The following is a 27,568-nucleotide window of genomic DNA, read 5'->3' on the forward strand; positions in this document are numbered from 1 at the left end:
CTGGACTCATCTATACTACAGTCTTGAGACGGATCCGAGCTCCAGCTGAACGCCTGACTATCAATATAGTTCCAAATCATGCCAATTCATTGCTTTTTTCTCTCTAAAAGTCACATCTAAGGCCGTCTGTCAGTAGCAAAGTCATCCATTTCACGTTTCCGTTTTATTGCAACAAGATTGTGTTTCCTGCAGATGCACCTGTCTGATAATGAGCTTAGTGTTCCGTCACTGGCCATGCTGATCGTAAAGGAAATGACTCAAATTGGGCCATTGCCTGAAGCCAGAAAAGATTAGGTTTACTGTGGCGCCGATTCACCGGGTCTCCGGAGCTCCACAGCAGGGAGAGAAAACAACCACGACGAAAGAGAGAGATCTCCCTGCTCCTTGTTTTGATGAATATGGGTGAAGGTTAGGGATGGGAATTGATACGATTTTTACAATTCCAATTCCATTTTCGATTCTACTTAACAATTTGGTTCTCTATCGATTCCCTTAAGCTGGGCATACACTGTGCGATATTTTAAATTGTTTGATTCAGCCCCATCTCAACTGCACGACTAGATCCCTGAGTTCAAAAGTTCGCAGCCACGATTTATGGTCTCACACTGTACGACCCGATGCTCGTAGCTGCTTCAACTGTGATTCCTTCACGAGGAGCGACCAGGATTTCAAACACGTTTGATTTTCTTGCGAGCAAACGATTTGTGATCGGGAGCTCGTCGTGAGGTGTTAATCTCTCGTCGTTACCCCACGTATACTGCACGAGGCACGACCAACGATTGGGTTGAAATCTGGCCCGATCCAAAAAATAGTTGCAAGAGTGGAAAATCGGCTCAAAACGAGCAGACAATCGCACAGTGTATGCCCGGCTTTATCGGTTCTCATTTGGGGAAAAAGGGAAAACAATGAACCAAATGGTGATGATATGATAGGCTGTGTTCGTTAGTTAAATAGTTACCAGCAGTATTATTAGCCAAGGACATGCTAACGTTGCTGCCTCTACTGGCTTAAGAATTACTGACATTAGTCCGGAGCAGGTCGAAAACACGACATTGATTGATAGTTATTGCTGCTGTGTGCACTAATGTTTTTGCATGTTGGTAGTATTTCCTCCCTTTGATGAAATATTCACTTGGCAAGTATTGCAAGTTGCCTTGTTATCGAGCTTTTGATCACTTGGGCGCCGTGTTTACTATTGACTGCTGACTTATGCAACGTGCGTGGTGACGTTTGTTCCCACAGGAATCGAAAAGGGAATCGTCTCCAAACGATTCCAAGGAATTGAAACACTGGGAACCGGTTATGAACAAAACCGGTTCTAGATTCCCATCCCCAGTGAGAGTAGTCTTTTGGCTCTCAGGTGGACCTTAAACTTGGTGCACCTAAACTATAACAGTTTTTTTGTTGGCGGGAGGTGGGAACTAAAAGCACGTATTCAGGTAGCAATGTGTTTTGCGTACAATGACGATGCATCTGCTTCTACATAAGTCTGTATGCGTTTTCTCTATTAGAATTATGGAAGCAGAGATACATAAATAGGTTGCAGGGGAAACATGCTAAATCCTAAGTCCTCCGAAGTTATGAATTTTAAATGTTCTTGAACTCCATTACCCTATGGAGAAAACCTGTTCTCAAAATGATTTCTTATAACCAAGCCATAGCACATCTGTGACCTTTACTTGCTTGTTTGGTTTCCCTGAAGGAGTAAACAATCCCATTTCTAAACACCATTCATGCAAAAATCCAATTAACTGTTTCAGGGCAAATCAATATTTTGTGGAAATGAACCAAAACATAAGAGGCGAGAAACGAGACAGGAAAGACCTTCATACTTTAAAAAAATGAAGTGAAAATAACGTAACACAAGTGGTCTATACACTGTAAACCAGATAGCTAATCAGAGATTCTCTGAGTTTTTAGTACTCTCTTTTATCATTCAGACCCATTTTACCATGGAAGTCTGCCACGGACTCAGACTGAGCTCTTCTGGTAGAACACTCTTTTTCTGCAAACATTTCTCTTTAAATCATTTAAATCACCAGGCTCCTTGAGCTTAGAAAATCTGAAAGTAAGCCTTTAAACAAAATGCTTATTCACAGACTTACCAGAAGCAAAAAGAGTACTTTGCAAAAATCAAAGAGCTGCAGCTTTTCATGAAGAAAAACTAACCCCAGTCACTGAACTGGCATTTATGTAACTTTCTTTTTGTAATCTTGTGTGTTCAAGGTTTGTTCCTGCACCTTCTCTATTTACTATTCTCACTTAAATTTGAGGTCAAACCTTTAAACTGTTTGTGATTTTCTCAACAAAACATCCTCAATGCTTCCACCAGAATTAGACCATACTTGTGGTCGACCAAAACTGCGTCTGCCTCCATTGCATCGTCTATATTTAGAGCTCAGCGATATGCTCATCATCCTCTCAGAGCCAGCAGCAGGACCAGACTTGCTGCTGGGTGTCCTCTTGAGGAAAAAGTAGCTTCAAGGGTAGGAAAAACCATTAAAAGTTGCAAAAACAAATAAAACCTTATTAGGTAAACAGTCCAACCCAACAAACATGCCTCTCACGCATGTTCATTTATTGGGTTGGGATGTTTATTAGCTCTGAGCGGAAATGTTGATCTAGCGCGAGAGCATGTGTCTGAGGCAGAGACGGACAAGCGGATAAAAAAAAACTCCTACTTAGCACAGTAAAATGTGTATGCGTGTTAGGGCTGGGGATCGATTCAAATGACAGTAATCGATTCAATTCCGATTCTTAAAGAGGACCTATTATGAAAAACAGGTTTTTTTCTTTCTTTAACATATATAAAGTGTTCTCCCCTCAGCCTGCCAACTCAGAGGAGGAAAGCAACCAAATTCTGCAGTGTCTGTACAGCCGCCCAGATGAGCCGTCCAGTGAGATGTGGATCTACGAGCCAATAAGATTCCGCCCCTGTCGTTACGTAACGACGGGAGCGATTTACATAGGTTGGCCTCCGATGCGTGAAACCACACCCACAACTAACTCCGCCGGCCGGAGCTTCCGCCATTTTTTCGTAGCGGTGTATCGCGTCATTCAGGCAGCCAATCAGCACAGAGCCTCATTATCATAGCCCCGCCCACTCAGAATCCTGCATAGATAATGAGGTTAGAGAATGGGAAGATAAAGACATGGTTTAGAGGCTGAATTTCTAATTTATTTAGCAAAAACAATCAAAAGCTTGTTTTTAAGACATTAAAGGCCTGTTTAAAATAGGTATTAGATACCATAATAGGTCCCCTTTAAGATTCAGAATCGATTATCACGATTTGATTCGAATCCAATATTGATTTGGGTTAGTGTTATTAAAAATGTTGCTGCATGAATTATATGACTGTAGTTATGCAACATATTAATACTAGTATTATATTGAGATTCAACAGCAAGTATTGTCAGCTAATAATGCTGTAAGGACCAATCAGCTCCCAGAATGCTGATAGAACTGCTTTCAGAAACATCATGTGGGTCAGAATTATCAAACAGATCCAGGACAGCAAACAGAGACGGATGAAATCGGTTTTATTTTTTCCCACATTCCGTTTAAATTTTTTGGTTTTTAATTTTTGAGAATTTGGTTTTTAGCATTTTATGCAAATGTAACCGCAAGACAGTATATAAAGTAATGAAATATAGACAATTAATGCAATTATAACTGAAAACTTTAATGTTTTCATAACTTTAAACATATTCAAAGGCAAAAACATGGCACCAGTTATTCTCGTGTCCAACAAAACATTCCTTCTTTGGGCACAAACAAAAAAAATACCAAAAGTTGTAATGATGAAGAAAAAAAAAAATCGATCTTTGGACATACGAATCAATTTTTAGGAATTAATATGAGAATCGATTTAGAATCGGAATATCAATTTTTTCAACACAGGCCTAGTGTGTGTGTGTTTGCTGCATATACGTTGTCATGTTCCTCAACCATTGTAAAAGTTTGGAGATTCCAGAGTCTTTGTTTGGATCATGTTTAACGATCACCGTCTGACTGCATGTTAACTATTTTTATCCTGGAAGTGTGTTTCATCTCAAACCCCCTCAGGTGCTTTACAGCACGCCTGCATGTGTACAGTACAGCGCCGGGCGCGGTGATTGATTAATCACGTCTGTCAATGCATCACACACCTACGCTTTATTGGGACAGGTCCAGCAGGTTCAACAACACCCAAGTATAACTCATCATATTGTAATGGTTTTAGTTCCTTTTGTTTCGTTTTGTTTGTTTTGTTTTAAATATTTAAAATTTGATCTCAAACACACTGACTAAAGAGCCATCTGTAAACTTTTCCAATGTGTTCACATGCTGAATGAAAGCATGTTAAGTCATAGAAGTACATACTGATTTTATTTAAATAACCAGAAGTCAACCCTTGAAGTGGATCCAAACCACACGTTATCCTAGAATCGTAACCAGTATCGCTTCTTGTCTAAGGCCACGTTTACACATAGTCGGGTATTTACAAAAATAGATATTTCCCCCTCTACGTTTTGAAAAATTCCATCATTTACACGAGATCGTTTTCAAAATCTCTTCATTTACACGAACCCCCATAAATATCTGTTAAGGTGCTATGAGCAGCCAAACCTGCAGGGGGCAGTGTAACGAGAAGATAAAGTCATGCTAGCCAATCAGAATCCTGGAAATAAAACATCAACAAATGACACGAGTAACTTCCAGTTACTTCCAAGATGAACGAGAGTATTTCGTTTGTGTATTACTTTTAAGTGTGACGTTAGAATATAAAACAGGTAAAATACAAGAAAATATTGACGGTTACAAACAAATTGTAAACACAGGTTGCACTCATGACGCTGGTGACGTTTCTGTCTCATAATGTGACGTTTCTGAAGCCCAAATGTCCGTTTCCCTCCGTTTACAAGCAAACGTGAAAACTGAGTTTTTGAAAATCTCCACTTTGGCGTTTTCAGAACTGATCGTTTTTGGCGACTTTGAGCTTCGTTTTCGTGTAAACAAACGGCCAAAATGCATGAAAACACCACTGTTTTTGCTACGTGTAAACGTGGCCCAAGGACAACTTTCAGATGAGGTTGAAACCGTTGCAGTTTTGTCGCATAATTTTGCAACTTTGGATTTTCTTGTTTCTTCCCCACTAAAATGCAACAGCCTGGGAAAGTTCACAAAGTTCCCCTCCCTGTACTGAGTCAAGCTTTGGCTCTGCCTGGCATTCGTGAGTTGACAGATGAGTTCACACTGTTTTTTTAAGGTACCGGTAGGCTGAAATCACCGTCTTCTGACAACCGGCTCGGCGGCAGCGTGTCACGGCCAGGATCTGACTCAGTGCACGTAGAACATTTAAAACAAAGTTCCTTATGAATTCAATATACAATATACTGTTCACACGGGAATGTTCACTTGTAGCACAGCCAGCTAAAAAGTGTCTCTTTTCGCATCTTCATAGTTTCTACTGACCTTTTTTTCATTAGAATATTGATTTTTAACTTTGGGTGATGTGCTGCTTAAAATATTTCTGCTGGTAATTCTGGAACAAACATCTGTCATGATCAGTAACTAGGGCAACAAGAAAGTTGGCAATGGCAAATTGAACCCAAAACTTTAAAAGGATGGAGTTTGTCCAAGACGATTTTATTCCCATCCAACATTAGTTTGATTCCTCAAACGGTTTTTTTTCTCCCCCCATTGAAGCTTTAATGCTCAGCTTTAAAACGTGCAGGTATTCCTGTCATACAGAAGGAAGCAGCGGCTCAAGTGGAAAGAACAAAGGTTCCCATAAGGCCAAAGCTATTCCCTCGAGGTTTTATGGGAAGGGACGGTGGAGTTAAAGGGCTTCCACACACACTCCTTAATCATGTACCAAACGTAGCTCGCTGGTGCACCTGCTGCAAGGCTGAGACAGAAACCATGCTCAACTTCTTCCTCTGAAGGTTGTTACTCGCTGGTGTAGACACGACAAGCAAATTAAAGGCGTGTTTGTTCAGTTTTGTTTGAGCAGACTACAAGGTTTTGTTCAATTTACTGTGATCATCAGCTCGTTTTCTCATAGGTGCAATAAAGGCAGGCTTATTTTTGTTGGATAGATCCACACTAATGTGTAACTAGGTAGCAACTATCTTGCTCTGAGCACATCTGGTGTTTGTCAGAACAAATGCTTCCCATCAGCCAAACCCCAGCCAGTGGCCGGCGCCTCGGCTGGGAAGATTATACCGAACAACCGCTCTGGCTTGGCACTTCAATAACTTCCTGAGCATCCGAGCATTAGTTATGATCCCTACCAACGTGCAGGCAGGGATAACAAGGCTCCCGTTGACAGGGGAGTGTGTGCTCGGCGAGACCATCCAGAGGGTTCTTGTAAAACCTTATAATAACAGTATCATTATAATAAAATAAATGATACAAGACCAAAGATGTGTACTTTATTTCCCTTTACTTTAAAGTTAAAACCCTTTTCATGTCATTCTGGTTTGAGCTGATATGAGCACCAACTGTTCTTTCTTATCATTCAGGAGCATAAATGTCAGCAATTTTATTTTCTACTTCAGAATAATGTGCTAATAAAAAGTTGCTGTTCTGCAGAATAATGTACCGTTGGTAAATTTAAGACTAAATGGAAATGCATATTTCCCTTAGACAGCATGCTTGTGATTCTCACAAACCAGGGGCAGGATGAAGCACATTAAGCAAAGCATCTGTTTTTTCAGGGGGCATCAAAAGATTATTATGAATAAATAACAGTGTTGTCCAAGCAGCATTCCAATGTGTGGAATCTTTTCCAAACATCATTAAGTGCGGCACTCAAACTTTTCTTCAATCGAGTTTGACCTAAACAAACAAATAAAACTATGCTGGATAGAGCTGGGGATCGATTCAAATGTCAAGAATCAATTCGATTCTGATTCTTAAGATTCAGAATCGATTATCAAGATTTGATTCGATCCGATTCCGATATTGATTTGGGTTAGTGTTATTAAAAATGTTTTTTGAGCTGTTGCATGAATTATATGACTGTAGTTCTGCAACATATTAATACTAGTATTATATTGAGATTCAACAGCAAGTATTGCAGCTAATGATGCTGTAAGGACCAATCAGCTCCCAGAATGCTGATAGAACTGCTTTCAGAATCATCATGGGGCAGGATTACCAAATAGATCCGATGAAATCGGTTTTATTTTTTTTATTTTTGAGAATTTGGTTTTAGCATTTTTTGCAAATGTAACCCCAAGACAGTATATAAAGCAATGAAATATAGACAATTTATGCAATTATAACTGAAAACTTTATATTAACTTAATATTTAACTTAATATTTTCATACCTTTAAACAAAAGGCAAAACATGGCACTAGTTATGCTCGAGTCCAACAAAACATTCCTTTTTTGGCACAAACAAAAAAAATACCAAAAGTTGTATTGTAATGATGAGGGAAAAAAAATAAATAAAAAATAAAAATCGATCTTTAGACATATTAATCTTATTTAATTTTTTTTCTGCTGCCATCTTGACCAGGACTCCCTGGCAGAAAAGATATTGTATCTCAATGGGACTTTACTGGATAAAAAAAAAAAAAAAAAAAAAAATCGATTTTTAGGAATGAATATGAGAATCGATTTAGAATCAGAAAATAGATCTTCTCAACACAGGCCTAATGCTGGATGTTCTTCACTGAATTTGCAGCCTTGTGCTTCTCTGTCAGACACACACACAACAACGGTGATGGTAGATAGTTAGGGGTACAACTACACTGATCTGGAGGAACCTGCTGTATGTTTGTACGCCAGGATGCTGGTGAGAGACCGGCACTGAGGCTGGAGGAGACAGGAAATACAGCAACCTTCTGTATCAGCTGCATCACTGGTTGGTGTTGACCATGGCAATTTCCATTTTTCTGTTGAATCTGAAAACTCTGGTGAACTAAGATTTTCTGTTTCAGCTAGCAAAGCTATTTGAACCTGAGAAAGAGGGTTAACTCAAAAAGTGAGGTGAGTTGCGCTCGGAGTCTGTTACCATGGAAACTGTGAGATCACACAGCAGCGGCGCAGTGAAGCTTGACAGGCGATGTTACCGACACAGGTTTGTCGTTTTCTAGGACTTTCATTCGTCATTTACTGACTTTATCATGGAAATGTTAACATTTTCATGTAAACTTAAACTGCAGCCTTAACAACATTTCAGACTGAATAGAAATGACTCTAAATACTGTTAGAGAACAGTTTTCACCACAAACAGCAAAAAGATCCTGACGTTACTTCAATAACTTATTGTTTCCTGAAGGCTATCTAGTATAATTATAGTACAGGACTGTCTCAGAAAATGAGAATATTGTGATAAAGTTCTTTATTTTCTGTAATGCAATTAAAAAAACAGAAAATGTCATACATTCTGGATTAATTACAAATCAACTGTCTTACAGTTTAAGATTAAGATTCCCAGAATATTCAAATTTTTTGAGATAGGATATTTGAGTTTTCTCAAGCTGTAAGCCATGATCAGCAATATTAAAATAATAAAAGGCTTGCAATATTTCAGTTGATTTGTAATGAATCCAGAATGTATGACATTTTTGTTTTTGTAATTGCATTACAAAAAAATCACAATATTCAAATTTTCTGTGACAGTCCTGTAAGTTATTATAAATACGTGTTAATAAATGATAAGTGAATGGGGGTAGGATTAAATAAGTTTACACTTCTTCCTACACCTTTCTGCACATGTAATTAAGATATTAAGTGTTAAAGTATGAAATTCTTTGTTTTGATGTTTTTTTTGTTTGCTTTGTTTTGTTTTCTCATCTTCTCTTTAATTGTTGTCTTTTACATGTATAAAATAAAATAAAATCAAGGCCGTGCATGAGGCGTGTGTGCCACTCAAAGATCAAGAGAGAATGTGGGGAAACAATGATCTTTGAGAACCAAAATATAATCGCAATTAAAATTTGATTGACATACCTAAACCTGGTCAAAAACACGTCTGCATAAATATTCTTGTAAAATGTGCCCACATGTGCCGAAGGATGGTGCTGATGAGCACCAGTACTGTTCCCCAACTCTAAGGAGATGAAATATTTGGGGAGTGCTAGATGAGGCAGCCGACCTGGACGTGAGCCAGCGACACCACAACAAGCTGCTCACACAAAGAGAAACCCACACAGCAGGCACAGATGGCTGCATTCATAAAATATGACAAGTGTTATTGAGAAACCACTAAAAGTGTAATAAACTTCTTGGACAGGAGGCTGTTTAGTGCAGCAGAAACGATGAGCTTCAAAAGAATTACAGCGGTCGTGGAGCCCAGACACCGGCTCCCAGCTGGACCAATCAGATCACATTACAATTAAACTATTTCAGACCGAGCGTCTGGGTAAAGCTGCAAATACAAGTAATGTTTAAAATCAAAAACAATGACAACGTTAAATAGTAATGTTCTGTTTCTATTATGAATCTTATATCCAGGCCTTTGTTTCATCCCTCCTAGACTAGTGCAAAGTCCTGTATGCAGGCGTTAGCTGCTCCTCTCTGTTCAAAGTGCTTTATAAATAAACTTGACTTTACATGAATCTAAATAAAAGGTGACACATGATATTTTTGTACCATTATTATTTTTTTTTTAATATTATATATAGGACTGTCTCAGAAAATTAGAATATTGTGATTTTTTTGTAATACAATTACAAAAACACAAATGTCATACATTCTGGATTCATTACAAATCAACTGAAATATTGCAAGCCTTTTATTATTTTAATATTTCTGATCATGGCTTACAGCTTAAGAAAAACTCAAATATCCTATCTCAAAAAATTTGAATATTCTGGGAATCTTAATCTTAAACTGTAAACCATAATCAGCAATATTAAAATAATAAAAGGCTTGCAATATTTCAGTTGATTTGTAATGAATCCAGGACATTTTTGTTTTTTTTAAATTGCATTACAGGAAATAAAGAACTTTATCACAATATTCTAATTTTCTGAGACAGTCCTGTACAGTTTTAAATGGAGTTGATGTTTATTTTCTGGAGTATGTTAATACACACATCCTTTGTGATTTTCATATCCTCCAAATTAATATTGGAATTATATTTTATCAACCAAAATTAAGAAATATGGCCACATCATCCAGTCCAATGTAATAAAAATAAATAAACTTTTTTGATTTTGCTTTGTGCAGAGAAATACTACTTGTGTACGACTTTTATCATTGAGTTATTGATTTTCAACAAACCACATCTTAATTATTGATATGGTTCTTTCCAATAAATATCAGAATTAAGGATGCTATTATAATACTCCAAAAGTACACTCTGCATTTAAATTTATAGCTACATACGCGCGCAGTCTGGGCAGCAGGCGGGCAACATGCTGCGGTTGGAGAAGGGCCCAATGGAAACTCTATTTGACTTGCAAATGAGTTGGTTGTCCTTGTGACCTCGTGCTGCTCCTTTTAACGAAGGTTTGCATGGAAAGTCTGGGATCGCCCTTCTTTACATGATTATGAACCATGGATGGAAATATGGAAATACTGCTGAAGACTGAGAAAGCGGAGGTTTCACAAACGTGCACAGAGTAGCATCTTCATTTGGGAACATCTCTTTAAGCAACATAGATGAGATTGTACTGGATACTATGAAAAATATTTCATAATTTCTCACTACATAAATACAGTAGGATGAATAGAGATGGTCGCATTGAAATTTACTTTCCAGGTTTCTTGGGGGTCTGTAATTGTGTTACCGTTTGACATGCAGGAGGTATATCCTTGAACATTATAAGCACTTTGAAAAGTTATACTGTATATTGCAAGTCTTCAGGTCATGCATTTTGCCGAATTGACATATTTACTAGTGGTAATATACTCGGTTTTTTTTTGTCTTGTTTATTTTATTTGCACTATGAGTGACGTTAAACATCAGAATCTGATAATTGTACATCCTATGGTAATGTCATTTTGTTTAGCTCAGTTAATGAACTGAATGTTGATCTATTAATGCAGTCGTAAACTGATGGGATTAAGATTTTGTTACGGTGAAATGGGAAGTGTGTGTTTTGTTTGAGAGCAGAAGCAGTTGTAATAAGCTGATTCATTTTGTTTCATTTTTGATATGATGGATTTTGTATTGACAAAATTACATTTGAATACAGAGATAAAGAAAAGCAAATATTTAGCATAATAGCAAATACAATTCTGCTGAGTGAAGCTGCAGTGAACAGAAGCACTCGTCGCCTGTTTCATTCGTTCTCCTGTTTTTACAGGACTCTTATCTGTGTGCAGACTCTCAGCCTGAGACCTGTTCCACTGACAGGAGGAGAGAGGACGTTTCATGACGTGGCAGTCGGGTTACAAGGCTGGTACCTGATATCAGGCCAGGAGCTACCGGATGCAGCAGCTGCCAAACACAATTAGGAAGAGTTCTCCCACTCAGTGTCTCGTTCCCACTAGTGACATTTATCAAGAGAAAGTGGTAACAGATCCCCAGGACTGAGGAGGCTGGAGCTGGTGTTCTGTCAATCCATGCTCCCCGCCGAGAACTACTATTTTGAGGTTCTGTGCATGCGCACAGTCGATTTTCAAAGTTTGGTTGCCACGCCCATCATTTCTTGCATCCTTTCAGTGTCTGCCTTTACTTTTATTATCAATCCAAAAATATTGATTTAAAATGGATTAACAGAGGGGGGCACGGTGGCGCAGCTGGTAGTGCAGCGGTCTCACAGCAAGAAGGTCCTGGGTTCGATTCCCGCCGGGGGACGCTGTGGGTGCTGAAGTGCGTGTTAGTTCCCCCATGACTTCAGTGCCCTTCAGTGCCCTTCAGTGCCCACACCATGGGTGGGGTTGGCGAAAGGATCTTTCTGTGTGGAGTTTGTATGTTCTCCCCGTGTTCCCCTGGGTAGCTAGTGTGAGCTACCCTCACAAAAACATGCACACAGTCCTGGGCTATACATGCCCCCTCTGGCCAACCGGGGCGCCAGATGGGGTGGGCAGGATCAGGCCGGAATAACGTGATCCTTCCACGCGCTACGTTCGGCCGGAGAAACCCCACCCTGTCTGGTGAAAAGATGCGGCCTGCTCACTCCTCAGGTTAAGGAGGAGACCTGAGCTCAGTGCAGGGCCCTCCCGGGGTTGGTAGAGGATGGCAATGCCCAGGACTGTCAGTAGGTAGGAGCACGGGGTGGTAAAAATGGGAAAAAAACCGGGATAAAAATATAAAAAAAAAAAAAAAAAAAAAATGGATTAATTGAGGAATAAGTATGCTTACATTCATCGTACAGTGGCAGTGAGTTGATTAGTATGCGGTGGCTCTTTAGCGCCGCCCTAGTGGATCCCTGGAGCTTTTTCAAAAATGTTTGACCTTTTTTTTCTTTTTCCTTTTTTTTCTCTTTTTTTCCTTTATTTTAATTTTTCTTCCTTTTCCCTTTCCTTTTTAATCTCGACATTTCGACTTCTTTCTCGACATTTTGAATGTTTTTTCTCGACATTTCGTCTTTTTTCCCGACATTTCGACTTTTTTCTCGACATTTCGATTTTTTTCTTGACATTTCGCCTTTCGCCATTTGCCTTCAGCTCCAGACATATTTTTTTGTGTTTTTGGTCCAATACGGTTCTTTCAACATTTTGGGTTGCCGACCCCTGCTCCAGACCCAATAGCAAGACATACAACATAAAAAATAAAAAACAAATAACAAATATATAAACATACAAACATACTCTTATTCATGAGAGTCTTAAAAGGCACGCATACCAATGTTTCCATAAATATATTTGATATCTGACCGAACTGCACCTGGGGCTTGTGAGCTTCATTATGATACAGTTTTGTGACTCATCAAGTCGAGACATAAACTTAAACATCAGGTTCCTCAAGAGAGCCTGTAAAGTGCTTAGCCCTGAGTCACAAAAGAGTTAACTAGCACTGCTACTCCTGGGCTTTTCCAGCAGTATCCTCAAACAGTCATATGCTTAAGTATCTTACCTGAATGCTTTAAGTGACGGGAGCATTATTTGACAGGACGTTACTGAACTATCAAATTATGCTACCCCAGAAATGAATTGCATTATTGCATTATACGATAAAGAGAAAAAGAAACAATTCTATCGCTTTATTTGATATTCATTCAGTCATTGGCCTTTATTTAACCAGGCAGGTCATTAATAACATTCTTATTTACAATGACGGCCTGGCAAGTGACAAGGACCATTTGGGGGGAAAGGAAGTGGGCTAGGGAGGAAAACAGTAAAATTGTAGCTCTAGACCAGCCAACCTGCTAGACCAAGCAGCAGAAATCGACAAGAACACCGTTGTTCTGCCAATTTCTGCTGCTTTGCCAAAAAAAGCTCCCTAATGGTTTTCTACCTTTGTAGAGCTACAATTTTACTGTGTTTTACTCCCTAGCCCACTTCCTTTCCGTCATGGCCGTCATTGTAAATAAGAATGTTCTTAATGACCTGTCTGGCTAAATAAAGGCCAATGACTGAATGAATATCAAATAAAGCGATAGAATAGTTTTTTTTTCTCTCTTTATCGTATAATGTTCACAAAGTGTAATGCAATTCATGTCATGGGTAGTGTATTTTGAAGGATCAAATACTCAACATCCCATATTATCAATTTTACATCGTGCAAGAAATGATTGGCGTGGCCAATCAAACTTTGAAAATCGACTGTGCGCATGCGCAGAACCACAAAGTAGCAGTTCTCGGCAGGTAGCAGGGATTGTCAGAACACCTGTAGCTCGGTGCAGAGGTCACGTGACTGAGGACCGTGCAGGAGCAGACAGCTGGGAAATAACAGCCAGCAACAGTTTCCTCAGGTCCTGCAGCTTAACGCTGATTTATGGTTCCGCGTCACACCGACGCAGAGCCTACGGCGTAGGGTACGCTGCGACGCGCAACGTACGCGCATCGATTTAACGCAGTACCATAAATCAGGCTTTAATGTGCAGATCTGCCTTTCTGTCCAGGGTTTCCCTTCACTCCTCGGGTTGTGGGACACTAATGGAGGTTTATAAACCACCACCTGCCTCCACCACTACACCCCTGAGGGTCCAGGAGAGGCAGAAGCCGCCACACTACCCACTAATCCTCACGTATTACATAATAACAGTGCTGGAAACAGCAGTCACGGCTGTCAGGGACATATTAGCGATTAAAAGCTCAGCTTTAACAGCTGCAGTTGGGTTTAGGATGTGTTCTGTCTGCCACTCACCTCTGCTCTTGTTGGTGGTCTGATCGCCTCACAGGGGAGGTTTAACCAGCCTGGTAGTAAACAGTGTTGTAGTCCCGGGGAGCGTGTTAGCCGCTAGCTGGTTAGTGTTTACTAACGTTACCAGCGACCATCATCATCTCTTCTCCCGGGGTTCTGGGTCTGAGAGGGTTACAGCTCCTCTGGACCAACTCCGCCCTGGTCTCTCCTGTCCTGTGACTGCTAATGTCCAGTTATTTGATGCCCCCAGCGCGCCCGCAGGACTGTTTCTGGTGTTTTTGTTGGAACTGTTCAATGTGGCCGGATAACACAACACTTCCGGTGTCACCTTTCAAAATAAAAGCCGCGGAAATAACTTCTTTTTTTTATTGAGCATTTTAGAGATTTAGAACATACAGACATTCAGCCAAACATTTATACACAAAAAACGTATGCAATACACAAAAACCTGTTCAATACAGTATACAATTAATGATATGTATACTCAGTACTCGAGTTGTAAAAAAAAAAATCAGGGGGGATGGTGGATTTTATCATATGGGGACAGATAATTTTTTATGATTACAAATAATATAATGTATTACAAATAATAGCACTGACCAAAACACCTGCAGAAATACTGCAGGAATGACATAGCAGCAGTTAAATGCAGCTTTCTGTAAGCTTTAAATATCCACTGGGCTTACATCAAATACATCAAAACACAACAATAAAAAACAGTTTTCTGAACTTATCAATATGATTCTGTCCTTCACAGGATAAGTAAAATGGATCACTGCAAAAACTCAAAATCTTAACAAGAATATTTGTCTTATTTCTAGTTAAAATATCTCATTTTAGTAAAAAAAAATCTCATTACACTTAAAACAAGACTCATCACTGGAAAAAACAACAATTTTCACCTGTTTCAAGTAGACTTTCACTTAAAATAAGTAGAAAAATCTACTTATTTTCTACTTATTTCAAGTGAAAATTTACTTGAAACGGGTAAAAATTGTCAAATAAGTTATTTTTCTGGTGTTATTTTTCTGGTGATGACTCTAAATGTTATATATTATATATGTACAGCACTTCATATAATATTAGTTCCCACCCTGGCTCTGACCTGTTTGACCTGCTGCCTTCAGGAAGACGCTACAGAGTCATCAGGTCCAAAACCAACAGACTGAAAAACAGCTTTTTCCCTAAAGCCATAATCGCCCTGAACAAAATGTGAATGCCTTCATGTGCAATTACTGTTTTTACCGTGCATAACTTTTTCCCGGCCTATCTGTGCAATATTCCACCACATGTGTAAATATGTGTAATTATCTGTAGATAGGATCTCACGTCTTGATTTGACTATTTAAAAATGCACCTTATGCACCTTAACCTTTTTATATTATTTATATTTCTTGTATCTGTTTGCACTGTCTTGCACTGGAAAGGTGATGCTTCTTTTAATCTCACTGTACCCATGAATAGTGACAATAAAGTATTCTATTCTATTCTATTCTATTCTATTCTATTCTATTCTATTCACGGATCCACCAACATGCTCGAAATGGAGTAGTAATGAAGTAATCACTTAACGAGTCCTACCCCTGAATCTTGAGTACATTCTTACATATAATTAGACGAGTTTCAATAACTGTTCAATACAGTGATATAATACTCAATTATATGAATATATAAATATAGTCAAAATCAAAGCAAATCAAGGCAAACAAAAGAAAAGAAAACAAACACCCAGCATTTAGTTGTGCTACTATGTATGTATGTACTAATAGAAGTTATTATAATGCATGGTATTACAATATTATTACTTTATTATAATACTACAATATAATAGAGAACAATAGACAGCAATGGTATAACAATATACTTGAATAACTATATAAGAGGAGATATGCTATACACTGTATATAGACTGGTTCATATATTTACCTCCAATTATATACATAAAAATTACTATAAATCTATCTACATATAACTATAACTCAGTATATTAATAGAGATATAGATACACAAATACTGTACGTATAATAACGTTCACAAGCTTACAACCTGCTTTATGTAATTCAGTTAACGGGACCAAAAGCTCGCTTGAGTGTGGATATTAATAATCATATGTTAATCATTTTGTGTTAGATCTAACGAACATCTCAGAAAATTATTTATTTTATTTTAATTATTTTATTTATTTATCTACTCGCAGTTTGGGTAAAAGTAGTTTGTTTTTTTTGTACCATGTATGTGAATATATTTTGAACCTCAAACCGCCTCTGTTTCATAAACGCATTTTCGTTTGCAACTAACATAAGATGATAGGTATGTTTTCACCGTGGCGATAATTATGGATAAATACATAATAAATGTATGACCCCCATCAAATAAGTTATGTGGGGTTTTCTTTAAAATTAATATACAATTCGATATTGGCAGATGAGTGGTATTGTCTTGTCTTGTCATGTGTTTATTTAGACCATTTCCTGTGGTAATTATAAGGTCAAGTCTATTTACTGAAACTGCATGGGATGAATACAGATGTTTGGAATTTCTCGTGTAAGTGGTGACATCTGGAGGCTGCTGGGGCTTTGGTCAGAGATCCATGTGGAGGATGGAGCATGAACGCCACCTACAGGCACAACCTGGTCACTACAATATGTAAACTATGTTTATGTACAGTTATTTTGTTTATACTCGGGCAACTTCTCATATGGATTTATTTATGTATTTTGTTTCATTCTCTAAATCCTAAATGCACTAGTTTACAAAAGCTAACTTTTTTTATGAAAAGGGTAGGGGTCATAAGCTTAAGCTTCAGTCTACACCTTTTGGTCCTTGGTTTTTAGTTAAAAATGTGAAAAAATTATATTTTTTGTATTACACTGACGATTTACACCTGTAATTTGGGTTATTTGTGTTGTGTGGAAATTGAAAGGACCAATAAACTAAACTAAACCTAACTAAACAATGCTGTCTATGACGGCCGTAAAATTTCAGATTAATATTCACTCATGCATTCGCCTGAATTTGGCTTAACGCCACCTCAGAATCCCTTGTTGGCATGTATGTGAGTGGAAACCAGATTACCTGGAGGAAACCACAGGTACTAGAAGAACACGCTGGTTTTAAGCAGCACAGGCTGTTACTGGACACAAAGAATCACCAGAGGTCATTTTGATTTCATTAATAAACATATTATTATTACTATTGTACCCCAAAGAGAGCTGGGACAAACATAACATGCCAAAAAGAGATTTCTTTCCAATTTTAATTTAGAATTAAAAAAAAAAAAAAAGATAGTTGATTGCTGTGCAAACAATTGCCCTGAAGGAGAGAATAACTTTTTGCAGACCTTCCCTCATCATTTTCTTTGACTGTCGCTCATATAACATATCTAATACCCACCTACCTTAACTATGCCATGTTAAATATGGAGGCTTTGATTATGACATATTCAGGCCATTTTGGATCACTGGGGTTCAGTGTTCTTATTTATTTAAATTTTTTTGTTCTCTTTAGACTAGAAGCACATACAACAACTACCCTCAATGCCAATATTTTGATGGTTGTAATAATGACTTGATGGCTAATTTATTCTGCTTTACAGTTCACAGACATACAGTAACTAAAGGGAATTGGAATAAAATCCCTCACACAAAATGCAAAACTGCAATTTTGGAAGAAAAAGAGATATAGAGGAGTTCTATGTTTGATTTTCTTTTCCTGCATAACCTGCCCGCCGTTATATATCTACGGTGGAAGATAGATTATACTGATTCAGTGTAATTTAAACAACTAACGATTCAGAATTGTATTTCCTTCCGTTGGTTTCCCTGTGTTTATGATATTCATTCTTTTGTCCTATAAAAAAGTATGAGTTTATATTTATTCTGTAAAAATGCATGCACCACATTCTTTTTTCTTTCTTTCTTTCTTTTAAACTCAGCAATTCCAAAATAATGCCAAAATATTAATCTTCTGCCAAATCTCTCGGGAATGACAGTCATCTTGAAGCAGATGTCCATCTGTTGTTCAGAGTCAGGCTGTGTAAGTGGTGAAAGTAGTTGTAGTATACTAGTATACAACAACTACAACTATATATATATATATATATATATAGATATATATATATTAAAGAGATATAAAGAGAATATACTCTTTATATATTAAAGAGAGAAGGCCTGACCTGGTACTATTGGTAATAAGTTGGACAAAAAAAGTAGACATATTAAATGAACATTAAATAATATTATATTAAATTATAAAAGATATTAGAGTAAAGATGTAGTAATGATGATGCAGTGTTTATTAAGCCTGCATGAGCCGGTGTTCTGCCAATCCTTGCCACCTGCCGAGAAATGCTACTTTGAGGTTCTGCGCATGCGCACAGTGGATTTTCAAAGTTTGATTGGCACGTCCATCATTTCTTGCACGATGTAAAATTGATAATATGGGATGTTGAGTATTTTATCCATTAAGAACACATTCTTATTTACAATGACGGACTGGCAAGACTCAAGCACCACTTGGGAGGGAAAGGAAGTGGGCTAGGGAATAAAACACAGTAAAATTGTAGCTCTACAAAGGTAGAAAACCATTAGGGAGCATTTTTTTGTCAAAGCAGCAGAAATTGGCAGAACACCACCCCCCGGTGTTCTGTCAATCCTTGCTCCCTGCCGAGAAATGCTACTTTGTGGTTCTGCGCATGTCCACAGTGGATTTTCAAAGGCCCAGTCCCAATACTCCCACTACCCCTACTTTTCAGCCCTACCCCTAAATTCTGCGCGTTCCTGTGAGGGTAGTGGTGTCCCAATTCCTCTTTTCACCTAGGGGGAGTGCACATATCGAGGGCTAGGGGGCATCAATCTAGACCTACACAGCGAGGGATTTCAGATGCACACTAACTGACCTAGGGCCAGAAAAATTTCCCAGAATGCTTTTCGTCGTCATTTGCGGACTGAATCAAAAAAAGAAAACATGGCGGACATTTCTTATTTTTTAGTGAATAAAATCAATATTTTGAGTTAGTTTCTGCATAAAAATGCGTTTTGGTTACATTTCTAGCGAGAAATATATATTTTACTTTCATAATATTCACTCCGTAAATGTACATAATCACTTGCTTGCTCGTTGTTGCAAAGTGTTTTTCAAACCTCGCCAGAATAAAGGCTGATTTATGGTTCCGCGATACACTCTTTTCATCCCCGAAAACATCGGATCAAATTTCTTAACAGGCATTATTTGGATAAACTGAGCCCAGGTTGGGGATCTTAACGGTTACTTTTACGCCTGAAAAAATATTAAAACTTAATAAAGTGGCATATTAACAGCGCTACAACTGAAATTAAAACATCTTTTAGCTCTCGGCTTCCTGATATGGTGTGACGTATGTGCAAACGTAACTACGCAGTCGCTTACGTACCCGAACGTAAACCATGCAGTGACGTAGCAAGCTAAATTTAGGGGTGGTGCTGAAAAGTAGTAGTAGTGGGAGTATTGGGACAGAGCCCTGGGAAGATTTCAAGGGCCCTAAAATTTATAGCTTGATTTTGTGGTAGTGAGTGAGGGCTAGTGGTAGAAAGTAGGGGGTGTATTGGGATTGGTCCAAAGTTTGATTGGCACGTCCATAATTTCTTGCACAATGTAAAATTGATAATATGGGATGTTGAGTATTTGATCCTTCAAAATACACTACCCATGACATGAATTGCATTATACTTTGTGGACATTATACGATAAAGAGAAAAAAACAATTCTATAGCTTTATTTGATATTCATTCAGTCATTCGCCTTTAATTAGACAGACAGGTCATTAAGAACATTCTTATTTACAATGACGGCCACTTGGGGTAAAAGAAGTGGGCTAGGGAGTAAAACACAGTAAAATGTAGCTTTACAAAGATAGAAAACCATTAGGGAGTATTTTTTCGCAAGGCAGCAGAAAGCGTCAGTACACCCCCCCCTCCGGTGCATCAGCGTGTTTGTTGACAGCTCCTCCTGAACCCCCTCCCTCAGCATCTCGTTACCCACAATGCAGAGCGCGCAGCAGCACCAAGATGGCCGGCGCTATGGAGGAGTATGAGAAAGAAGCTGGCTGCGTCCCGATCCTCCATCCAGAGGTAACGCTCCCCCCCGAGGCCGCTGCCCATGCACGGCCGCGGGCGCTCACACGACACCGGGGCGGCGGGTTGCAGTGCGGGGACGGCGGGATGCTGCAAAGCTTATTTCAGTGGTGTGGAAAAAACTCCGATGCCCCCCTTGTAAAAGCAGCCGCGGGGGGCGGCAGCAGGCTAGCGGGGCTAGCGGGGCTAACGGATGATTTATGGTTCCGCGTCACACCGACGCAGAGCCTACGGCGTAATGGTGCGCGTCGCCGCGTACCCTACGGTGTAGGTTCTGCGTCGATTTAACGCAGAACCATAAATCAGGCTTAATGCTGCAGCTCTCTGGCTGTGTCCACGCTAGCTGTCGGGCTGGCTGCTAACTGTATATGTATATATAAAAAGATACAGCGATTATAACACGTTTTCTCTTATTTATTTATGTTATTTATTGCAGATCCCCATTAGTCACTGCATCAGCAGCGACTGTTCTTCCTGGGGTCAATTAAAAATTACAATGCAATTAAAAAAAATACACAAAAAACCAATTGAAGAAGAAATATAATGTATGCATTCACACATCTACCAAAGGAAAAAGAAAACCAGAACTATTATCCTACATGACAAAGAATGATACATTAAAATGTGACATAAAATACATACAAAAGTTAAACATATATTAATATACAGGGTTCCTATGGGGGCTTGAAATCCTTGAAAGTGCTTGAATTTCAATGTTGTGTTTTCAAGGCCTGAAAATTGCTTGAATTTTAGTTAAAGTGCTTGAAATTATAACTCTGTGTCTTTCACAAAATTGGGATCAGACTGTATAGTTTAGTTAATACAAGGAGAAATAAAATCAGTAAGATGAAACATAACTAGATGTTTACAGCACGATACAATGTAGATAATTGTGATAAAAAGCGGAAAAAATAATTATGAGTATTATATATACTCCTGTAGATATTTTACCCCAGCGATAAGGTGCTTGAAGATTTGGAAAATGACCCTTAAAAGTGCTTGAATTTGACCTTGAAAAATGTGTAGGAATCCTGAATATAGTAATGATAACCTCAGTCAGCACTAATTTGATTAAACCAAAAAAGTATAAAGAAAATCAAACATTCATAACCCCTAACAGATTACAATTAACTGACAAAAACATTACTCACATTCTACAACATCCTCTTTCTGCATTACAGCTCTTCTGAGTATTTTCTTAAAATCAACTGTATTGGAAATTAAAACTAAATGTTGTGGAAGTCTGTTCCAGTATGTGATTGCCCTGTACATCACAGTTGTTTTTGAAGCCATCAGTTTTAGGTTTAAAGGTGAAAACACCTCTCAAGGCCTGTCTAGTGCCATAGTTGTGACTGTCACTAGTGAGCAACAGCTGAGAAGAGAGACTAGTAGGTTTACGTGACATATAAATGTTTTTCAAAAATATAATGATGCTACAAACTAGTCTCTCACCGACTCTCATCCATGACAATTGATTGTGCATTTTCTTCCACACTGTATCCAAAAGAGCAATGCAGAGCTAATTTGCAACTCTATTTTGGGTAAGCTGGATTTTGTTTAGTTCTTGTTTAGAGGCATTTGACCAGATTGCTGGGCAATAATCAAGATATGACAAGACAAGGGATTGTATATTACTGACAGTTGTTATTTCCTCCTGGTTTGGACTGACTGTTGAATTGTCATCCAACTTTCATTTTTTTTTTTTTCTGCCAACATGCCATGTAACGAGATGCATACATTAGTTATTGGACCTAGAATTTAAAGACGCTGTTGAATTTGTAAAGCAGTTGTTATTAAACATGTGTAATATTCTTGCCAGTCTCTTTAGCTTGCCACCCACTAACGTGATTGTGACGCATTCGTTACTGTCTTCCCCCATTTAGGTGAAAGTCATTACAACCCATTAATTTATCTTTCAACATTTCCACAAGTGTAAGTCATAGCTACTATGTGCATTTTTATTCTCTTTATTTATTCTTGCCAGTCAAAATAGATACAATTTAGATGAATCAAAAAACGTGTTGCATCACTGTAAGGATACAGTTATTAATGGTCAGTTTTAGATATATGACACTGTTCTGTACCTGTCCCTCACAAATGAAAATAAAAATAACCATCTGAACAGTTCAGGTTCCTGCTCTGAATAGTGGATGGATACTAACATAAACACATTAACAGACACCAAGAGGAATGTAAAGCTCGGCTGTGATACAGCAGCATGATGGTAGCTGGACAGTCACTAGTCTGATATTTATTATCCACTAAACCCAGGAGCTGCCTGCGTTTAGCTGTTGGTAGGTGATCACACGGGAACTCGGTGGTAGGTGTTGCATATAGCCGACAATGTGGTTATAACTTGTGTTTGTCTCTGGTATGATAGGTAGATAGATATGCAGTTTAGATTTATTTCATAAAATAACATTAATCCTAATTTGGGAATCAATTATGAAAAATGGATGTCCTGACATACGTATGATGTTGGGCCATTATATATCAAAGGTAACTACAGCCATCTAGCTAACACAGCTAATTGGGAACTATGCAAGCTAGATCAGCTCTTACTGCTTTAAATTGTGCCATCCTGACCCAAACCGAACTGTACTCTTCAGCGGAAATGTGTAACTTGACTTGTTTGAAAAGATTGAGAGACAGCAAGAGCAGTGACCTGGAAAGCAAAAGGGATGCTGTTTAATGAAAGATGCATGTATCTTGGAGGTGTGGTGGTTGATAAGCTGGTGATCGGAATCAGCAAGTTTCCCTCCATTTGGGATCAATATTACTTAACTAGGAACTCTTAAGATATTAAAAATGAAGTTAGCAGAGCACACAGTTTGCCGCCTCTATCTTTTTATTGCTGATCAAGTCAATGTATGCAGTTAATTATAATGAATTTGACTCCTCTTACACTTGAGGACACAGAAGCCACTTATGGCCCTTTTCCACTAGCACCTACTCAGCGCGCCTCGACTCGGCATGCCTCGTCCCGCCTCCACTCGCCTTTGTTTTTAAACACCCAGGTGAGAAGTGTTGAGAAGTGGGCGGGTTGGGGTGAAGCTGCTGTGACGTACTCAATTGCGCAACACGTTTGTTTGTGTCGGCGCTGATCAGAAATCAGCTGAGAAAAAACGGAGCGCCTGGTAGATCTGATCGTTCCTGTCTGTCGGATAAAATCGCTGCTAGCCGTTCGCGCTTCCTGATTCAAACGTCTGACCCCCACTAATCGGTGGCGTATTGTGATGACGTCAGATACAGGGCTGACTCAGCGCGCTTATGGCCCTTTTCCACTAGTACCTACTCAGCGCGCCTCTACTCGCCACGCCCTCGTCTTGCGCTTCTCCACTACGGGCTGAGGCGGGTAGAGGCTGGCCGAGTAGATACTTTTTCTATACCTATTCTGCCGAGCTTCTAAGCGTGCTGAGCCGGCACTATATCTGACGTCATCACAATACACGCCACTGATTGGTCGGGGGGCGTGGCCGTCACGTTTGAATCAGGAAGCGGGAGTCAGCGGGAGAGCAGCCCGCGGCTTCCTCATTTTATCTGACAGGCAATGGCAGCGCAAAAGTCTGTTTGGTGATCCAACTCTGAGGTGCAGATGTTCATAAACCTGGTGCTGAGGAGAGAATTAAAAAGGGATCTAGACGGGCGATAAGGAACGACCAGATCTACCAGGAACTCTGTCACTTCATAGCTGCTCACGGCTCCAGCTGACTTTTCAGCAGCGCCGACGAACAAAATAATAAAAAAAAAAAAAGCATTGCCGCTTGAAGCTTCTTTAACTCTAATTTCTTTACTTGATATCAAACACAAGCCACAGATCCAGCAGCACATCTATCATGTCCTCCAGGTTCTACATCTTTAGTGTTGTTGTCTTCTTCATTTAGATCCCACAATCAAATATGTCACAGCAGCTTCACTCCACCTGGGTGTTTAAAAACAAACGAGGACGAGGCGTGCCGAGTCGGGGCGCGCTGAGCAGGTACTAGTGGATAAGCGCCATTAGAACCTCGGCAGAATAGGTACAGAAAAAGTACCTACTCGGCCAGCCTCTACCCGCCTCGGCCCGTAGTGGAGAAGCGCAAGCGAGTAGAGGCGCGCTCAGTAGGTACTAGTGGAAAAGGACCATAAGGGGACTGGCAGCAGCCATTGTTGCTTTATGCAGGGCTTGATGGACATTAAATGGCACACATGCGTATGTCATTTCTTTAGTTATTTGATGGGTCAGTCAATAACAAGCTTTTTTCCATGAGCTTGGTCCATACATGGAAGAAAAGGCGCAGAGTAGAGAAGGTTGTCCTTCACATTACACTTCAACCTGAAGGTCGGTGGTTTGAACCCCCAGCCGCCTTGTGCTAGAGCAGGACACTGAACTGCGAGCGACCCTTGATATGGTCATCAGGTTGTAGAAGCCTAGAACTATTGTATAGAGCCACAGCTTATAGTTTAGGATTTTTCGGTTTTCAGCACAACGTCAAAGCTCTAAAAACTTAAACTGATGTTGATCAAAAGCTGAGAATACTGGAAATATTGTGGAATCATTGTATCAGGAATTTTTACATAATAACCCAGACTTACAAGATCAAAAACATAGAGGATTAGGCAGACTTGCCATGTAATGACGATAAAGTAATCCCTGGGAAAATGTTAAATAAATTATTTATTGGCCCCAAAAAATTATACTGAACTGGGTTGTCATGATTTTCCTCAATGAGATGTATGGGATTATCTTGATTAATAGGAAGCTTCATAGTTGAGCAGCTCCGGTTTTGTAAGTGGTGCTTTGATTAACAATATTTGGACCCCCTGTGGTAGCTGTATTGTAAAATGCTTTATGTCTATAAAGAATTTTAGTTCCCCAACCGTATTATTCATTCGTGCCCACTTACACACAGGCCTTGTGTACAGAGCAGTCGGGATAAAACATTTGGCGCCGCAGCATATCAACCTGCCATTGAAATAATTTCTTAAACAGATTTCATCTTTTTTTTTTTCTTCATAAATTTCATCCAGTTTAGGCCAAAAGTTGTTCCTCCTGTTTAACAGGGTGCCGTTTGAAATCTAGGTCATTGCATAGATTATATGAAGCGATCGAGGTGAAAAGTATGAGGCACCTGACTGGAATTTCAGGTGGAATATAAAGATTAAACATTTCTTTTCTTTGGTGAATGGAATAAATATCTGGTTTGTAAATGCAAACGAGTGTTCTGTGATAAAAGCCACATAAAGGTAGAAGACAGGCCTGGACACTTAATGAGATACCTCACTTGTAGAGCAGTGAAATATGCAAATTCCTTTTGCTTGGAGCATTGCCATTATCTCTGTTGTGGGAATGGATTTTCTCCCCTGCTTGCTCCTGATCCATGGGTTGTAATTGTGCCTTCAGTATTGAATTAGCTCCTTGAAATGACCCTAATTTCAGACGGAATGTGATTGTGAGCTAAAGCTACAGCCATTGAAAGGAACAACAAAATGATGGTGCGGCGTGGTTGCATGAAAGTGTTCACTGCAGAGACTGAGAAAACTGTCTTTCTCTCCTTTTCTGTTCCAGATTGAAATACAAATGTTGGTCCCATGTTGTGGAGCAGTTATCTGATTCTTAAACAATATCTGCTACTATGGTGTTTGTCTGCTGTGATCTAATGAGTATAGATTTTCAGTGACACGGTCACACATTTTTAGCTCAAGACTCCTAACCTCAGCACCCTGGGGAGTGGTTGCCATATGTCTCACTGACCAGTCAGGGACTAAAGCCACACCTGCTGCATGGCAGGACACACGAGGTTCCAACTAGGACTGTGTTGAAAAAAATTTCCGATTCTAAATCGATTCTCATATTGATTCCTAAAAATCGATTTGTATGTCTAAAGATCGAATTTTTTTTTTTCCCCCCATCATTACATTACAACTTTTGGTATTTTTTTGTTTATGCCCAAAAAAGGAATGTTTTGTTGGACACAAGAATAACTGGTGCCATGTTTTTGCCTTTAAATATGTTTAAAGGTATGAAAACATTAAAGTTTTCAGTTATAATTGCATAAATTGTCTATATTTCATTACTTTATATACTGTCTTGGGGTTACATTAGCATAAAATGCTAAAAACCAAATTCTCAAAATTAAAAACCGAAATACACCAAAAATGGAAAAAATTTAAACGGAATGTGGGAAAAAATAAAACCGATTTCATCTGTCTCTATTTGCTGCCCTGGATCTGTTTGGTAATTCTGACCCACATGATGTTTCTGAAAACAGTTCTATAAGCATTCTGGGAGGTGATTGGTCCTTACGGCATCATTATGTGCCAATACTTGCTGCTGAATCTCAATATAATACTAGTATTAATATGTTGCAGAACTACAGTCATATAATTCATGCAACAGCTCAAAAAACTGTTTTAATAACACTAACCCAAATCAATATCGGATTCGAATGGAATCAAATCTTGATAATCGATTCTGAATCTTAAGAATTGGAATCGAATCGATTCTTGACATGACTTGAATCGATCTCCAGCCCTAGTCCAACCTAAGATTCAATGGACAATTTAAAATTCAGAATATGTTTAATTGCTTTTTTCAGCACTTTTACCTGTATGTTTATAGCCTCTTGGTAAACATGTAGGTTTGAGAGGCTTAAAAATGCCCAGGCTCAACATGTCTCTAAGGTTAAATGTCAGATTTTTACAGAGCTGAGGTGGCAGAGCGGACTACAGTAACAGGCCAAATAGTCAAGGTATCAAGTCATCTCATTCTTTCTAGATAACCTTACATCTGGTGAAACAAAGATATTTTCCTCCCGTTTCTCATCTTTCAGGCAAGCAGTTTCCTCCTTGGCAAAAGATACGTGCTCATTTCTCCTTAATTGAGTGTCCAGATGAGGAAAAAGTCTGCACATTTTCCCTGAACAGCATGAATAAATGGTTGACTGAATTAGATATCATATTATGTGTGAAAAAAAAAAAATCTTTCATTGAAAACATTTTTCATTGATTTTTTGAGCTGTTGCCTGAATTATATGTATGTAGTTATGCAACATATTAATCCTAGTATTATATTGAGATTCAACAGCAAGTATTGGCAGCTAATGATGCTGTAAGGACCAATCACCTCCCAGAATGCTGATAGAACTGCTTTCAGAAACATCCTGGGGCAGAATTATCCAACAGATCCAGGGCAGCAAACAGAGGTAGGGTCCCATGAAATCGGTTTTATTTTTTTCCCGCATTCTGTTTTTATTTTTTCAATCTTCTATGTATGAAATAAA

The 27,568-nt window shown here is 38.9% G+C and overlaps 2 protein-coding genes across 4 annotated transcripts in view; one reads left to right on the forward strand and one right to left on the reverse strand.

The window, feature by feature from the left end:
- osbpl8 (oxysterol binding protein-like 8) overlaps window positions 1–14,413 on the reverse strand; it is a 135,859-nt gene extending 121,446 nt beyond the window's left edge. For all 3 annotated transcript variants that reach the window (XM_061714648.1, XM_061714646.1, XM_061714644.1), the window contains exon 1: window positions 14,200–14,413. The gene's annotated coding sequence lies outside the window, so the exon portion shown is untranslated. The remainder of the gene's footprint in view (window positions 1–14,199) is intronic.
- A 5,815-nt stretch (window positions 14,414–20,228) lies between these two features.
- The window catches only part of zdhhc17 (zinc finger DHHC-type palmitoyltransferase 17), a 46,584-nt gene continuing 39,244 nt past the window's right edge, over window positions 20,229–27,568 (forward strand). The window contains exon 1 of the mRNA XM_061714546.1: window positions 20,229–20,303. Within this exon, the coding sequence (XP_061570530.1) occupies window positions 20,241–20,303 (63 nt within the window). The 5' untranslated portion in view covers window positions 20,229–20,240. The remainder of the gene's footprint in view (window positions 20,304–27,568) is intronic.

Source organism: Cololabis saira, chromosome 23 (genome assembly GCF_033807715.1).
Source record: "Cololabis saira isolate AMF1-May2022 chromosome 23, fColSai1.1, whole genome shotgun sequence".
Lineage (NCBI taxonomy): Eukaryota > Metazoa > Chordata > Actinopteri > Beloniformes > Belonidae > Cololabis > Cololabis saira.